General features: G+C 41.0%; 1 protein-coding gene across 1 annotated transcript in view; it reads right to left on the bottom strand.

The window, feature by feature from the left end:
- Window positions 1-18,564, bottom strand: part of hmcn1 (hemicentin 1) — a 599,829-nt gene that overhangs the window by 43,812 nt on the left and 537,453 nt on the right. Inside the window, exons 89-92 of the mRNA XM_043699541.1 lie at window positions 15,610-15,780; window positions 7,370-7,540; window positions 2,979-3,149; window positions 1,830-2,000 (exon numbers count right to left, since the gene is read on the bottom strand). Coding sequence (XP_043555476.1) covers window positions 1,830-2,000; window positions 2,979-3,149; window positions 7,370-7,540; window positions 15,610-15,780 — 684 coding nt within the window. The remainder of the gene's footprint in view (window positions 1-1,829; window positions 2,001-2,978; window positions 3,150-7,369; window positions 7,541-15,609; window positions 15,781-18,564) is intronic.

Raw genomic sequence — 18,564 nt, forward strand, 5'->3', positions numbered from 1 at the left:
AAATCATTAGTTGCTTTATTTCTTTTAGTGTATACTTTTTAAAATCTATGAACTTGCTGTGCCCTTGTCAGTGCACCGTGATTCATCCTGACTTCTCAAGTGATAGGAGAAAGTGAGGACTGCAGATGCTGAAGATCAGAGTTGAGAGAGTGTGGTGCTGGAAAAGCACAGTAGGTCAGGCAGCATCCGAGGAATAGGAGGGTCGACGTTTCAGGCAAAGGCCCTTCATCAGGAGTGATATTTGACTTTTGGTAGCACAACTTGGGTAGTCTATTTTAAATGTCCAATTATTTTCAATGGAAAATGAAATCAGCAATGTTTGCAATATCTTATCTATATTTAATTCTTTTGAAGTCTTCAGATGGAAACATAACTACCTGTAATCTATGGTTCAAATGAGTATTATATTCATAGCAAGTTTTTAAACAAATCTTTTTAAGAGCAGAAATAAGTAGCCGACTGTGAAGTTTTACCCTTGTTCCAGTGACTCTGTAAAGGAGATGTGGTAATGTATTTTTCTTCTTTGTTCTTTTCATTTTCATTAAAAAGTGAAATCACTATAACAAGTAATATGTACGTATAATTAAGTCTCTATATATTACCCATGGCATGGTATCGACAGAAGAATACTCTACAACATTGTTGGTATATTGGGAACAGTGCACTGTTTAGAGGTGAAATGTACAGTTAGATCCTGTGCTGAGGAAGATAAGATTCCATCATAGTGGGGGATGGGCTGTCAGTACATAGTAGTAATAGCTACACTTTTCATTGTGTTACTGGGGGATTTTGTCTCATCGTGGATGTATTTGACTGACATACATACTTTAAAATCATGTTATGATACACTTCCGGAACAGATAGGACTTGAACCTGGATCTTCTGGCCCAGAAGTAGAGTCACTACCTCTGCATGACAGTTATATTTGTTTGGTGATTCAACTAATGCCTGTCCAGGTAGTTGCCCTGAAAGGCAGCATCCGAGGAGCAGGAGAATTGATGTTTCGGGCAAAAGTTATGCCCGAAATGTCGATTCTTCTGCTCCTCAGATGCTGTCTGACCTGCTGCGCTTTTCCAGCACCACGCTCTCGAATCTGATCTCCAGCATCTGCAGTCCTCACTCTCTCCTAGTTTATTTCTTTGACATGTAAATTTTGAGATGTTCCGCTAGAATGGTTTTTTTGCTTATTCACAGTTATAAATTGTATCTGAGAATGTCTCTGCCAGTGTTTTTCAAACTTTTTCCCCATATGACTCAACTGAAATGCCTCAGGCTTTGTGACTTTATAGCAAAAACTGGGAGACTGAGATGGTTGGAGAGAAACTGAAGGATTAGAAAGTTATTGCTGAGACAGGAAGAGGAAACGTTCAAAAGGAAGGACTGTTGTTGAGCTCGGCTGAGAGTCATTGAGCAAGGAGAGTAATGGTTGGTTGTCTTTGGGCTTAAAACTTACTTGATTTGCACTAAAGAAAGTGAAAAGCTGCCTTTGTGGATGCTGTGCAATTGGATGTTAAAGGACAGACAGTTAAGCCATACCTTCGGACAGAAATATCAACCTCTCCCTGCCAACCCAACATTTATAAGGAGTATTGCAGCTTTCAAGATTCAGTCCAGGTTCCACAGCTGCCATTGTCACCTTGGAAGTCACAACCCCAAAATCTTGTCCCTTGATCTTACTGGGAGATGTAGCCTACTGTTTGGGAATCCTGGTCCATGCGAGCAAACTAACAAAGACATATGTTGATCAGTCTGCTGTTTAATTAGGGTTACTTGAAAGTCCTGATGACATTGTCTCTCAATGCTTCAAAATATAAAATCAACCAACTAACCTGGGCAAATGTCAATGCTGCACCGGTGAATCTGAGTGTCAGCTCCAGCACAAGCCCTTCCTCCACTTGTTGGGTGGGGATTGTCACAGGTACGATATCGTCGCATTTGCCCTCCATTGCATGTTCGGCTGCAGGTTCCCCAACTGCTCCATGGACCCCAATTACCATGGACTAAAAAAATCAATTTTAGCATTATTAGCTATGTTTTAACTTGTGAGATATACAAATAGATATGCAAATAGAGCAAACAAATGCCTTGTTGAGCATCCAAGATCACTGGCTCTTCATCATACATGTATAAGGAGTTCATCAATTACCAGATGAGCTAACCACTCACTTGGTCTTTACAGCTGTCAGGCAAGTACACTTTTATATATGCAAATATTAATTAGATGCAAAAGTAGGTCATTTGGTCTCTCAAGCTTGCTCCACCAATCAATAAAATCATAACACCAACCTATTTGTGCTTTAATTTATTTTCTTAGCATATTATCCAATTATTGCATCAATTCATTAAAAAAAAACATAAAAAAAAAATCTACACGCCCTTTAAAAGTGTGGACAAATTAGTATGGCCAATTGACCTAACCTGCATATCTTTGGCTTGTGGGAGTAAACTAGAGCACCTAGTGGCAGTCCATGCAGACATGGGAGAACATGCAAATTCCACACACCTACCAAGGCTGGAGTACTAACTGTGTGCCACTGTGCTGCTATGAGGACTTTTCACCATTTAAAACAGAGCTTCTCAAATTGGGAGTTGGGACCCCAAGTGTACTTCTGCTCTAACAGGCACCCGCTGCGTACCCCCACCACCTGACACATCACCATCCATTCATATAACCTTCCCTCTGCTCTTTTTAATTTGCATAGATAACAATTATGTAATTACCTGAAGTTTTGAATTTACATTTTAAACCAGTAAGTCAAGTCGATCCATCAGAACCTAATTCCTACCCAGTTTTTACATAAACCAATTGGATTGTTATTCCTCCCATGCAAAATGCTTCAGCTTCAAAATATCCTTCATCATCCTGATAACATAGTGGTAACAAAACTTCAGAAATTCTGGTTTTGGTTGCACAGAACAATTGAAAAACCATCCGGTTAGCATTTCATGAAGATTTGTAACCAACTTTTTATACTCACTTGGACACGGATCACTGTTACAGAAGTCAATTTGTACATCACTGCCTTCACAATAGTGTCCCCCATATTGTGGCACTGGATCTGAACATGTTCTGGCCCTTTGGCGAGTGCCTCCTCCACAGGACACACTACATGCTGTCCAACTGACCCATGATGTCCATTTTCCATCCACTAAAACGGTGAAACACCAGATAATTAGAAAATTAGATTTGTAGTTTGTTTGCTCAAAATACTCATGATACTCAAAATACTCACATGCAGGGGCTCTTCACTTATCAAAAAGGGCAAGAAATTAGCTGAATTCCTTTTAGATTTCTCAAACTTGTTAATGCCATGGGCTATATATAGTGAACAATGACTGCTTTTCTGATGAATTTCAAAAAGTTATGTACTTCAATTCTCTTTAGATTGGAGTTCAGAAAGCAAATGCTTCTATTTATAGAAACTTTCCATGCCTCCATAATGGCCCAAAGTGCTTCGAAACCAACAAATCACTTTTGTAGACACGTTAACTGTTGCTACATAGCTATGGTAATTTACACTTAGCAAATTTATTGTAGTGAGTGGGAAGAATTTGATAAGGAGCCAGGAAAACTTCCCATTCTTATTCACTTCTCTGAATCTTTAACACTTACCTGACACTTCCGTCAGTGCAGCACTTACTCCATACTGCACACAGTATCTTTGAAGAGAAAATGAGGTCTGCAGATGCTGGAGATCAGAGATGGAAATGTGTTGCTGGAGAAGCGCAGCAGGTCAGGCAGCATCTAGGGAACAGGAGAATCGACGTTTCCTGAAGAAGGGCTAATGCCCGAAACGTCGATTCTCCTGTTCCCTAGATGCTGCCTGACCTGCTGCGCTTCTCCAGCAACACATTTCCATCTCTGCACACAGTATCTGTCTAGATTGTGTATTCAAGTCTCAAGTGGAACCTGATCATACATCTGCCACCCCAGAGGTGAGAATACTTCTATCTTTATTCCTAGCACTCAGGTAAGTATTTAGAATACAGAATATCTTTTGTTGTCATGTGGACTCCATTTTAGGATTACAGTGAAAAGCCTTTACAATGTCTGCCTCTTATGGCAACACCAAGGTACAAATCTTGGATACAACAGAGGAATAAAAGTAGTTGGATCACTTTACAGAGTTTAAAAGTAAGTTTTGAAATATGACATCATTAAAGGGTTGACATTACAGTAAGGTAGGAAATTCCAAATTAAACATTACAGTGGAGCAGCTGAATGCTGCAGGGTCTCTACACGTGGTCTGACTGCCTGTAACAGACTCCAGTCCAACAGTCAGCTCATACAGATGACATGTATCTATGTTTAGGTTATTTGGCCATCACTTGGTGCAACATACTTCAGCTACTGAACCATTTTTACATACTTTACATCAAATAGGAAGGACACAATAAAGTTTTGAAATGACCTGTATATGAATGAGGATGTAACCCTAAAGTAGATGGTCACAGACATCTGCATTCTTGCCAGTTTTAGCCACTGCAGGATCTTACAGGCATTGTACATTAATTCATCACCCAGGTAACATAATTCCCCTTCAATGAGACTGGACACATCAGATTTTGAGAATACTAGATCTAGTGTCTGGACCATTCTATGAGGACCTGCAAAACCTTCCTGCTGAGGCCTTGGTTATTGTGATGGTCTACTGCATTCTCTATAAATGGCCAGCTGGAGAGATGTGGCCCATGAGAATGGTGAGATCTTGGAAAGGGACAGCTCATTGGAGGGAGGAGCTGGAAGTGAGGGAGAAGGATGTGAAGGTACAGGGAGATGACTCTGAACACAGATGTATCCCTACAGCATGGTGTGGTGGCAGCCTCCTGGAACCACACTCCTTTCTTTCATGAGTGCTAGGTGTGAGATATTGTATTTTGAGATATTGTGTTATAGATTAGAGTGGTGCTGGAAAAGCACAGCAGTTCAGGCAGCATCCGAGTAGCAGTAAAATCGACGTTTCGGGCAAAAGCCCTTTATTAGGAATACAGGCAGAGTGCCTGAAGGGTGGAGAGATAAGGGTGGAGTTTTTTCTCCAACCTTCAGGCACTCTGCCTGTATTCCTGATGAAGAGCTTTTGCCCAAAACGTCGATTTTACTGCTCCTCGGATGCTGCCTGAACTACTGTGCTTTTCCAGCACCACTCTAATCTAGACTCTGGTTTCCAGCATCTGCAGTCATTGTTTTTACTTATATTGTGTTATAGACTATCTTTATTAACTCACTCACCAGCTTGCTATATTCATTAATACTGGGTTCCCGTTCATTCATTCATTTATAACTCTTTACAAATCCATTATTTACTATAACATGGTTTCATTTTTTTCATTTACCTGTATTATCAAAATTAAAAAACAACCTTTTCAAACCCATTACTGCATTTCACACCTTATCAGCATACAAACAATACCATCCCCATAAAGTCTCCACAAAACATTATAATATTAATCAGCCCTTACCAACCAGCTCCTGGACCTGAATAGATTAAGTCCCTGATAAATATCTTTTAAAATATCTTTTAAATTAGGTGGTGAAGGATGAAGAAGCAGCACTCCGAAATCTAGTGCTTCCAATTAAACCTGTTGGACTATAACCTGGTGTTGTGTGGTTTTTAACTTTGTACACTCCAGTCCAACACCGGCATCTCCAAATCATGCCCTTTAAGAAACTACTGACATAACAGTGTTTGCATGAAATTGCCTGAATGAATGGAGCTCATACCAACAAATAGTAAATAAATCTCACCACACAGCTGCAGTAATCAGTTTAATCCTTTACTCTTTTATTACGATTTCTAACTTACTTAGAGCATATAAGCCTAGTATTTTTTACTAACATTTACTAATTTAAAAGACGAAAGGGCTAATATCTCCTAATTTTGCAAGGATACTGGACAGACATCCCATCAGAAATCAAGAAGTGTGGGGCTAGAAAAGCACAGTAGGCCAGGCAGCATCCGAGGAGCAGGAGAGTCAATGTGTTAGGCATAAGCCCTTCAGCAGGACTATGGGGGTGGAGGGAGCAAGGGAACTGAGAGATAAATAGGAGGGAGGTGGGGCTGGATGAAGGTAGCTTGCAAGATGAAGGAGGGATGGTGATGATAGGTCAGAGCGGAGGGTGGAGTGGATAGATGGGAAGGAAGATGGGACGGGTAGGATGGTTCAAGAGAGCAGTGCTGAGTTGGAGGGTTGGATCGGGGATAAGGTGGGGGGAGGGGGGGATGGAGAAACTGGTGAAATTGACATTGACCCTGTGTGGTTAGAGGGTCCCTAGGCAGAAGATGAGGTGTTCTTCCTCCAGGCATCAGGTGGCTTGGATTTGGTGGTGGAGGAGACTCAGGACTTGCATGAGTTGGCGGAGTGGGAGGCAGTGTTGAAGTGGTTGGCCACAGAGCGGTGGGGTTGTTTGGTGCGTGGGACCCCCCCAACCACATTGGATCAATGTCAATTTCACCAGTTTCCCCATCTCCCCTCCCCCCACCTTATTCCACACCCAACTCTCCAACTTAGCACCGCTCTCTTGAACTGTCCATCTTCCTTCCCACTTATCTGTTCTGAAAGGTCACCATCACCCCATCTTCATCTACCTTTCCCCTTCCAAGCTACTTTCCTCCCAGCCCCCACCTCCTCCTATTTATATCTCAGCCCCATTGGCACCCCCCACCACATTCCTGAAGAAGAGCTTATGACCGAAACATCTAGTCTCCTGCTCTTCGGATGTTGCCTGATCTGTTGTGATTTGCCAGTGCCTCACTTTTTGACTCTGATCTTCAGCATCTGCAGTCCTCACTTTCTCCCATCAGAAAAGCAGACAACATTTAGCATGTTTCAACCCAATGCTTGTCGCCCAGGCCAGAAGCCCTTCAAACCATCGTGTACTATAGATTAAAAAATTGTAACATTATAGTATTGAGATTTTAATACATGTAAGAACTATGTATACAGGGGCTCTTGCAAGAACTGTTTTCAGGATTCTACTGCTGCCTCGAACTTGTGCTATGATTGCTGAATAAAAAAGGCTACTTTTGCCACTCATCGATTCCTATCGTTACTTGAATACAGTCCCACACAGACTTCCAGCTTTACTGTGAGATCAAGATTCTCTATAGTGTAGTGGAAGCTTTGGCACAACTCCCTCCTTCAGGACTACACACAGCCTCAAAGATGGCTGCTTTAGGTGCCTGAAAGCCATACCCATATCTGCCTCCAAGATTAACTTCATCGTTTCCGTATCAATTAAAGGTCCGCCCTTATGAAAATCTGAACTTCTGTCAGTTTCCCAGCAGAGGCAAATCTTGGAAACAAAACAGACCCAGTTCCCACTTCCCACCTCTGTGGTGAAACTCCAGCCCATACTTTGATTGCTTACCTGGACAGAGCCTGTTCTTACAAACACGTGTCTGTGCATCTTGCCCCTCACAGTTGGCCCCATCAAATGATGGAGGAGGATTGTTGCAAAGTCTCAGTCTCGTCTGAATCCCTTTACCACAGGTTTCACTGCATGGTCCCCATGGCAACCAGGAACCCCAGCCACCAACAACTGGCAGGAAATTAATAAAATGGTATAGGAATATTTCAGTTTATAGCAACATAGGAAAAGGCAGACTTATCAAAAAGCTTAAAACAGTAAACAAGATTGAAAAAGGCAAATCTCTAAACATTACTTCATTGAATGAAAGTAAGACAAAAGGACACAGGTTCACATTTGTAAAAAGAAGGTTTAGGTTGGTTAAAAGGATAGAATTGTAGCAGGAAAATACCTAGAAAGCTAGAGGAACACAGGTGTTGGGAGACTTCGGATATTTCTTGAATGGCTTGTGACAAACAGAAAAGTAATTCACTCCTCTCTTGTGAAAATGATGCGCATAAACTACAAAAAATGCTACACCATGTAAAGAGATATACAATATGCAATTATGTTTTTTCTGCTTTCAGTCACCCATCAAGCAGGTTTTCTGAAAGGGCAATCATGTTTTTAACTTATTAGAGATTTTGAGGACGTTTTGACTGGAGTTGATAGAGGGAAAACTGCAGGCGTGTTGAAATTTGGATTTCCAGATGACATTTGACAAGCTACCTCATAAAAGGTTAAGTCATAAGAGTCCATGTTATTGGAGGTAGTATACTGGCATTGAGAGAGAACTGCCTTTTCTGTTTGAATTCATGTATGCTGGATATTGGAGTGTGTCTAGGAAAACTTAAACAGTGAAATTCAAAAATGATCTTGGAGGAACCTATTTGGGAGAGGTCACAGCACAGAAGCAGATAAGTAAATAGTGTTAAGTATAGCCTTACTGCAAATCTCAATAGTGAGAAGAGTGGATTCTTTCTTGATTACATGTTTTTATTGGGATCTATCTCTTGATTAAATTTTAAAAATATAAGCCATAAATATTAAGTTATCTTAGAGCAATGTTTTGTAGAGCAATAAGACGGTGCTATTTTCTGGGTCTGTGGATTGGAAGGAGCAAAATGACCTTTAGTAGAGTGATATGCTCTTCTTGTCAGATGTGAGAGTTTCAGGGGAGTTTAAGGGTTACTGAGGATTATCTCTGCAAAAATTGTCATTGGTTACAAGTTCTGTCAGATCGAATGGATCAGTTGGAGCGACAGTTAGAGGCAATGAGGAATTTACAACAGCTAGAGGGTGTGGTGGATGGCAGTTACAGGAAGAGAGAAAAGCTGCAGATACAGTCACATAGATGGGTTAACTCCAAGAAAGGTAGGAGAGGTAGGTGGTTAGTGCAGGAGTCTTGTGTGGCTATCCCCATTTCAAACAAGTATGCTGTTTTGGAAAATGTAGGGCATGATGGACTATCAGGGGAATGTAGCATGAACAGCCAAGTTTCTGGTATCCAAACTGGCTCTAATGTAATGAGGGGTACATCGGGTTCCAGGTGATTGATTGTGTTAGGGGACAGATCTAGTCGGGGCACAGACAGACATTCCTGCAGCCAGCAGCGAAAAATCAAAATGGTGCCAGGACCATGGATGTCTCAGAGAGGGTGCAGAATGTTCTCAAAGGGTAGAGGGACTAGCAGGAGGTCATCGTACAACCAACAACATAAATTGGCACCAACAACATAAAAAGGGAAAAGGATGAGAGTCTGAAAAGAGAATATAGAAAATTAGGCAGTAATTTAAAAAGGAGGTCGTAGAGGGTAGTAATATCTGGATTACTCAGATTGATGACCAGTGCTGGGACCACAACTGTTCACAAAATATATAAAAGTGCTTGGAGGAAGGAAGTGAATGTACTGTAGCCAAATTTGCAAACGCGAAAACAGGTTGAAAAGTAGATTGAGAGGGGGATACAGAGAGATATTGATAAGTTAAGTAAATGGGCAAAACATTTGCAGATGCAGTATAAAATGGGTAAATGTGAATTGTTCATTTTGGAAGGGAGAACAGAAGAACACAATGTAATTTAAATGGAGAGAACTGTAGAAAGCTACACACGAAAAGGATTTGGGTATACAGATCGTTTTGTTACAACGCGACAGTTCTGTTCTTCTGCAACCTCACGCTATCGAAAATCACATTATGGGAAACTGCTGTAGAAGATCACACTGTGGATCTAACCATTCAGCAGAAAGTTTACATTATGCAAACAAAGTCCACAATTCATCAATTGCGTTATAGCCAACTTGTGCTGATGAAACTCATGTTATGGAAGAACTATCTGTACTAGTGCACGAAACACAGAAAGGTACACATTGGTGTAGATCATCAGGAGGGCGAATGGAATGTTGGAAGTGAAGTTGGGGTAGGGAAGTCTTGCTGCAACTGTACAAGGTGCTGGTGAGATCGCATTTGGAGTAGTATGAGCAGTTTTGGTCCCCTTATTTAAGGAATGATATAATTTCATTGGAGGCAGAGAAGGTTAACTAGAATGTTCTTTGCATGAAGGGATTGTCTCAGAGCAAGGGTAAAACAGGTTAGGACTCTACTCATTGGAATTTAGAAGAGAGAGGTAATTTCATCCAAATATATAGGATTCTTAAGGAGTTGCCAGGGTAAATACTGAGAGGATGTTTTGCCTCATGAGAGAATTAGGCCCTCCTGATGATCTGCTACACCAATGTGTTCCTTTCAGTGTTTCGTGCACAAGTACAGGTAGATCTTCCATAATGTGAGTTTCATCAGCACGAGTTGGCTATAACGCAATTGATGAATTGTGGACGTTGTTTGCATAATGCAAACTTTCTGCTGAATGGGTAGATTGGGTTTTCCACAGCGTGATCTTCTACAGCGGTTAGTCTCAGAATAAAGGGGTATCAATTTAAGACTAAGATGAGGAGAAAATTCTTCTCTCCAAGGGTTTAGAGTGGAACTTCTTGCCACAACGAGCTATGAAGCAAAGTCCTTGTGTATATTTAAGGCTTAGATAAATAGATTCTTAATCAGTAGGGGAATCAAGAGTTAAGGGGAAAGTGCAAGAAAGTGGATGTGAGAAATGTCTGATCAGCCATGATCTAATTAAATGACAGAACAGACCAGAGCGGCTGAGTGGCGTACTCTTGTTCTTATGGTAGGTAAGGGATGATTAATCAGGTAATTAAATTGCTTCTTGCTTTAACAGCAATATAGTTGTCTGTAATGGAGTAAGGAGAGGAGCAAGAAGAGGCAACTATCTCTAATTGAGATGTGGTTCAAGTGTGTTGTTGTGAATTTGGTTCACATAAGAATTGAATACAGGGGGCGAAAGAAGGCCATCTTTTTCTATCCACTTCAGCCCATAGTTGTTTCCCAGAGATCAGAAGTTAATGGAGAGGAAGTGGGAATAATTTGAAGAGCTAAGAGAGTAAGTTTGTTGGTTTGGAGCATTTCAAAGAAAATTGAAATGTGACATAACAGCAAAGATCAATGATTGATTGGTTTCTGAACATTTTCCATCTAAACCAGCAATTTTTAAATCTCATAAGTACAAAGTTAATTGAACTAAAACGAACCATCCAAAATGCAGATAATTGATTTATAAAGTTTTATTGCTGGTATGTTTACATGAAGCAGTGGGTTTATTAATGCTAGTTAATTAAGAAGAATAAAGTCATTACCACACAATAAAGGTGGCAAGGCAGGTGTTATTTTGCAGCTGCAGCATATGGGTGGTATTTACAAGCCAGTGAGATCCATGGCAAACACATCTTAGTCAAGGAGTTTTGGCTCAGTCAATGATTTGAGAGCCAGACCATAGAAACTGCAACCTATCAGGGTGGGAAAAGGATTTGTTCTAGAAGGCAGCACATGCCCTAAAATAGCATTTTCTAATTCGGTCACTAGTTAGGGACAGGAGGGTCTTATTTAGGTGAGGCAGGTAAGGGGATTGAGAAGGGAGAAGTGGAGGATACCTAGTCCTTGTAATTGTTCAACACGTTTCAGATTCTTGCAACTTGTAAAAATGAATGTGGGGACTTGTCGCGTGGATAAGCAAACTGACTACAGCAATGCAGTACAGGAAGACCTTCAAGCTGGGGCAGTAAATAGAAATGTTGTGGCAGTACGTGTCAATATAGACAGAAGAATAGTACGATTCTCTATAGCGAACAGAGAGCATCCAGAAGGCTTATTGCCTATCTGATACCAGAGTTCAGGATATCTACTCTTTACTAGAGTGAAACATGAAGTGGGAAAGTGAGGATCCAGATGTCATGGTCCATGTGGATACCAACAACATGGACAGGTTTCTGAAAGGGGTTCTGTTTAGTATTAGGAGCAGCTAAGCGGTAAATTGAAAAACAGAATCTCAAAGCTAATACGTTTCAGATTATCACCCAAAGCATAAGCAAATTGGGGGAGAGTAAATTTGATGAAAGAGATGAATGCATGGCTCAAAAACTGGTGCGGGAGAAATGGGCTTTGATTCATAGGGATCGGGCACCAGTACTTGGAAATATAGGAGTAGTACTGTTTGAATAATCTTCACTTTAAACATGCTAGGAACAATATTCTGGCAATTTGTATAACTAGGATGGTAGATGGGGCTTTAAACTAAATAATGGAGGAAAAGGATTAAAAGAAAGGTGATGAGGCAAACCAGAGTTGTTATCTCTGGTTTGTTGCCTGTAATATGTATTAGCAAAGCAAGGATTAGGGAGAGAGAGGAATTGAACATATGGCTACAGGGATGGTGCAGGAGGGAGGGTTTTGGATTCCTGGATAACTGGGGCTCTTTCTGGGGTGGATGGGACCTCTACAAACAGGATGGTCTTCATCTGAACCAGAGGGGTACCAATATCCTATGAGGGAGGGATTTGCTAATGCTACTGGGTAATGAACCTGGCCATGAGTTAGATTTGGAGGTAGGTGAGCACTTTGATGATAGTGACCACAATTCGGTTATGTTTACTTTAGCGATGTAAGGGGATAGGTGTACACTGCAGGGCAAGAGTTATAACTGGGGAAAGGCAATTATGATGCGATTAGGCAGGATTTAGGATGCATAGGATGGGGAAGGAAACTGCAGGGGATGGGCACAATTGAAATGTGGAGCTTATTCAAGGTAGAGCTACTGCGTGTCCTTGATAAGTATGTACTTGTCAGGTAGGGAGGAAGTTGTCGAGTGAAGGAGCCGTGATTTACGAAAGAAGTTGAAGCTCTTGTCAAGCAGAAGGTGGCGGCTTAGGTGAGGATGAGCCATGAAAGTTCAGTTACAGTGCTTGAGAGCTACAAGTTAGCCAGGAAAGATCTAAAGAGAGAGCTAAAAAGAGCCAGGAGGGGACATGAAAAGTTGTTGGTGAATAGGATCAAGGGCAACTCTAAGGCTTATACAGTATATCAGGAATAAAAGAATGGCTCTAATCTTACTCGAGTCAATCAAGGATAGCAGTGGGAAGTTATGCATGGAGTCATAAGAGATAGGGGAAGCACTAAATGAATATTTTCTGTCAGTATTCACACTGGAAAAAGATAATGTTGTCAAGGAGAATTCTGAGATACAGGCTACTAGACTAGATAGGATTGAGGCTCACAAGGAGGTGGTGCTGGTAATTCTAAAAAGTGTGAAAATAGATAAGTCCCCTGGGCTGGATGGGATTTGTCCAAAGATGCTCTGGGAAGCCATTGATGAGATTGCACAGCCTTTAGCTTTGATCTTTATGTTGTAATTGTCTACAGGAATAGTGCCAGTAGACTGGAGGATAGCAAATGGTGTTCCCTTGTTCAAAAAGGGGAGTAGCGTCAACCCTGGTAATTACAGATTAGTGAGCCTTACTTCAGTTGTGGGCAATATTTTGGAAAAGGTTATAAGAAATAGGATTTATAATCATCTAGAAAGGAATAAGTTGATTAGGGATAGTCAACACGGTTTTGTGAAAGGTAGATCATGCCTTGCAAACCTTATTGAGTTCTTTGAGAAGGAGACCAAATAGGTGGATGAGGGTAAAGTGGTTGATCTGGTATATATGGATGTCAGTAAGGCATTTGATAAGGTTCCCCATGATAGGCTATTGCACAAAATACAGAAGCATGGGATTGAAGGTGATTTAGCTGTTTGGATAAGAAATTGGCTAAAAGAAGAAAGAGTGGTGGTTGATGGGAAATGTTCATCTTGGAGTTCAGTTACCAGTGGTGTACCACAAGGATCTGTTTTGGGGCCACTGTTGTTTGTCATTTTTATAAATGACCTGGATGAGGGTGTAGAAGGATGGGTTAGTAAATTTGCAGATGGCACCATGGTTGATGGAGTTGTGGATAGTGCCAAAAGATGTTGTAGGTTACAGAGGGACAAAGATAAGTTGCAGAGCTGTGTTGAGAAGTGGCAAGTGGAGTTAAATGCAGAAAAGCGTGAGGTGGAGGAGTAACAGGATTGCAGAGTACTGGGCTAATGGTAAGATTCCTGGTAGTGTAGATGAGCAGAGAGATCGCGATGTCCATGTACATAGATCCCTGAAAGTTGCCATCCAGGATGATAAGATTGTTAAAAAGGCATATGGTGTCTTAGCTTTTATTCGTAGAGGGAATGAGTTTCAGAGCCATGAGGTCATGCTGCAGCTGTACAAACTGTAGTGCAGCCACATTTGGAGCATTGTGTACAGTTCTGGTCACCGCATCATAGGAAGGATGTGGAAGCTTTGGAAGGAAGGAGATTTACTAGATGTTCCTTAGTATGGAGGGAAAGTCTTATGAGGAAAGGCTGAGAGACTTCAGGCTGTTTTCGTTCGAGAGAAAAAAGGTTGAGAGATGACTTAATTGAGACATATAATGTAATCAGAGGGTTAGATAGGGTGGACAGTGAGAGCCTTTTTCCTTGGATGGTGATGGCTAGCATGAGGGGACATAGCTTTAAATTGAGGGGTAATAGATATAGGGCAGATGTCAGAGGTAGTTTCTTTACTCAGAGTAGTATGGGCGTGGAATGGCCTTCCTGCAACAGTAGTAGTCTCACCAACTTTACAGACATTTAAAAGGTCATTGGATAGACAAATGGATGAAAATAGAATAGTGTAGGTTAGATGGGCTTCAGAATGGTTTCACAGGTCGGCACAACATTGAGGGCTGAAAGGCCTGTATTGCAATGTCATGTTCTATATTCTAAATCAGAATGAAACGACGAGGCAGTGGAACAGTGCAGTAATTTGGGTTACAATAGCTAGAGTATGGCAGCAAGGAACAGAACAGAACTGAAGAATGCAAAAATTAGAGAATGCAAAAATAGAATAAATTCTTAGGAATGTACATATGCATATATATATATTTATGAGCACAGTTTGGCTACATTTATGGGAGGGATGCTCTGATGCATAAAGGTTTCTTGCAGGTATGTGCTTTCATTAGGATCACTTAAACATTGAAACAATTTATATTTCTTGCTTGAGATTCTATCAGTTTGGGGAATGGGATGGGTGAGTGTTAGCATTCATGTTGATTTGAATGTTGCATTATTTATTGGTTATTGTTGTAGCTAGCTTGTTGACATTGCTTTTTTAGCTTACAGATACATTAGGGTTATGGTGTTAAGAAGGTCATTAAAAGCTGAGCAAGATTGAAAGGGTGCTGAACATTTTCCTCCTTCCAAAAACACTGAAGTATAAGACTCGAAAATTTAACTCCTTGGCAACTCGGATGCTGCCTGAACTGCTGTGCTCTTCCAGCACCATTGATCCAGAATCTGGTTTCCAGCATCTGCAGTCATTTTTTTTACCCATCATTTGCACATCCCTGATTCTTGCTCAAAATCAGTAGAAATTATGTCATTGCCAGTGGGTGAGGATCAATGTTGATGAGGTGATGGGGAGCATGATCCATGGCAAATGTTCAAGTAGGAACTATGGATTGGGGAAGCAGGGTTTGGAAATCCAGCAGAAGACACAAGTAATCCTTGTCTCGAAGAGGGAAGTAACCTAATCCCATATACATGAGAACATTTAAAAAATTGTTCATATTATTCTCTTACATGAGGAGGCAAAAGGAAGTACAAAGAACCTGTAATACAACTCAATACAACCTATGAAATGTTTTTAAAGTCATAAAACAAGTAAGTTATAGTCTTATTCATTTCTCTTTGATAAGGAATCTGAAACAATGACTGTAATATTAGAAGCCTTTGTTTAGAGAGAGAGTTACACTGAGTAAGTGTACAGATTGAACTATTAGAATTGTCTCAGATACCTGGACAAGGCCGGATATTACACATGATAGCCTCCACAGCATTGCCATCACACCGTTTCCCTCCATATTGCACTGGTGGATTAGTACACGTCCTGGTCCGTGTCCTGTTGCCCTGGCCACAGGTACGAGAACATTCCTCCCACTGGCTCCACTCTGACCAACTGCCATCCACTGAAGGCAAAAGCATTTACTCAAACAATACTTTTCCAGTATTTAATATTAATCTGTTCTTTTAACAACATTTCATCAAATGTTAAAAAAAATGAAAAAGCTCTATATACAAGCAACGTTTTCTGGAGATCATAACTGATGCTATAAAAACCTGAACTGAGGAATTCTCTTAAGTAAGTAGTTACGTAAAGCTGGAAAATCTGTCAATAAAATTAATTTCTAATCTTTGATATGTTACTCTGTTCTCCCCAAAGTATTGACTCATATAATCCTATAAACACTGCTTGCTTTTTGGTACACACAAAGAGTTTGGGATGACACTTAATTGATTGAGGGAAACTTGTCTCTCTAGACATGATAGGCCCGTGATGTGGTGTTTCTTTGTTTTTCAGCACTTACAGACAAACCAGCACATTTTCCTGTTGCTTTATACTAATAAATATTTTAACACTATTAGTAATGTTTCTCTTTTTAGGTCAGTGTTACTTTATTTAGAAGGTTAGTGTCCTGCCATGTGTGTGCTCGAGGGTGGCCTCGAGAATTTTAGTCAATTATAGGAGAGATTCCTCGAGTGGGTTGGTCAATATTTCCAGGGTACCCTGACTGCATATCAGTCAATAATTGCTGAACGTCACTCACCCAAAATCCTTTGGAAACTTTTGTAGTGAATTAATTGCACAGCTCTACCAGTTCAGCCCAAACCTATTGTTTAAATTTCACAGGCACTGGTTTTCTCATAGGAGTGACTGGGAAAAGGTCAAAAGTCAAAGTTTTCACTCGTTATTTTCCACTTTCCTTGCCTGGGCCATTGAAGTAATTATAGTGTTCACAGTCTCCTTCTAAAGACAATTTCATATTTATCATTCAAAAAAATTAAGAAAGTTCCAATTAAGTAGATGAGCTATTTGGGAGTTTTACTGAATCACCTCAGCAAATACATAGTTCACGCAGTGCCAAGTTGAAGTGGTGTGAGGAGGTTTGATTGGGGGGAGGGGGAAGGAGCAGTAGTGGTGTCACACAATTTGACTTCTGAAACCACAAAATGGTTACAGCATTAAAGATTGCCATTTAATCTGACACGTCTATGCCATTTCCTGACTTTTCCCCATTGAGATAATTATGCAAGTCTCGCTTGAAGGCTATGATGGAATCTTCCTCCTACATACTCTCAGACAGTGGTTTCCAAATCCTGAATATTCAGCGTAAAAAAAATTCTTCATGTCACCATTTAACTTAGATCACTGTCTTGTGGCTCTTGATTGTTTCACCATTAGGAAAAGTTTCCTGTCACCTACTTTTCCAGCCATGTACTTATGATTTTGAGTTAAATCTCCACCCTCTCCAAGAAGAATAGTCCTAGATTGGAGACGCTATCTGTATAGCTGAAACTCCTCATCCTTTTAAGTCATCCCTGTGAATACTTTCTGTGACCTCTCCAATGCTTCCACATCATTAAGTGTGGTGTCTCAAATTGCATGCAAAATTCCAGCTGAGACCTCAAAGCAGTTTACCATAACTGCTTTGCTTTTGTAATTTATGAACAATAAAGAATTGTGGATGTTACATATCTGAAACAAAACAGAAATTGCTGGAGAAACTCAATGTCTGGCAGAATCTGTGGAGAGAAAACAGTGTCAACATTTTGGGTTCAGTGACTCTTCAGAACTGATCTCAATCAGAAAAGATTACTATATACCAAAGATGGAGCAGGTAGAAGGAAGAAATAAGTGATAGGTGAAGATGGAGCCCAGAGAGAGAGAGAGTGAGATAACAGCAGTTGGACAGACAAAGATATGGACAATGGTGAACCAGGGAAAAAGAAAAAGGTGCTGATGGGGACCATTAATGGGCAAAAATGGTTTAGTTCTTGCGAAAGCAGCTGATTTGATGTTCAAGCCAGGGGTGTTGGGGTTGGGGGAGGGACTTGGAAGAAGGGGCTCAAGCCTTAAAAACTTTGAACCTGACATTGAGTCCAGAAGACTGCAGGATCCCCAAGTGTAAAATGAGACGCTGTTCTTTCAGCTGGCACTAAGCTTTGCTGGAGCAATGCAGCAAGCCTGAAACAGAAATGTTGGCCAGGAAATAGGATGGTGTGTTGAAGTGGTAAGCAACTGAAAGTTAAGGTTCATTTTTGTGGTCAGAATGTAGGTTTTCCACAAAGTGGTTGCCCACTCTGTGTTTTGTCTCCCCAACAAAGAGGAGACCATATTGTGATCAACGAATACTGTAGTCTAGATTGAGTGTATTGCTGCTTCACCTGATGCTGGGGCCTTGGATAGTGAGAAGAGAGGAAGTAAACAGACTGGTATTATACCTTCTGTAATAGAGATTAGATTAGATTCCCTACAGTGTGGAAACAGGCCCTTCGACCCAACCAGTCCGCACTGACCCTCCGAAGAGTAACCCACCCAGAACCATTTCCCTCTGACTAATGCACCTAACATTATGGGCAATTTAGCATGGCCAATTCACCGGACCTGCACATCTTTGGACTGCGAAGGTGCCATGGGAGTGTGAGGAGATGTTGGGAGTGGAGGAGGAGTGGACCAGGGTGTTCTGGAGAGAAGAGTCCCTGAAAAATGCTGATGAGGGAGAGGAGGGGAGGGGAATGTGTGTCTGGCGGTGGCACTCTGCTGGAGGTGGCAGCAATGGTGTCTTATGATCCTTTTGGATGCAAATGCTGGTTGGATGAAAAGTGAGGATTGGGGGTAGGAAATGTTATTCTGGATCAGTGGTGCTGGAAGAGCACAGCAATTCAGGCAGCATCCGAAAAGCTTCGAAATC

Source organism: Chiloscyllium plagiosum, chromosome 11 (assembly GCF_004010195.1).
Source record: "Chiloscyllium plagiosum isolate BGI_BamShark_2017 chromosome 11, ASM401019v2, whole genome shotgun sequence".
Lineage (NCBI taxonomy): Eukaryota > Metazoa > Chordata > Chondrichthyes > Orectolobiformes > Hemiscylliidae > Chiloscyllium > Chiloscyllium plagiosum.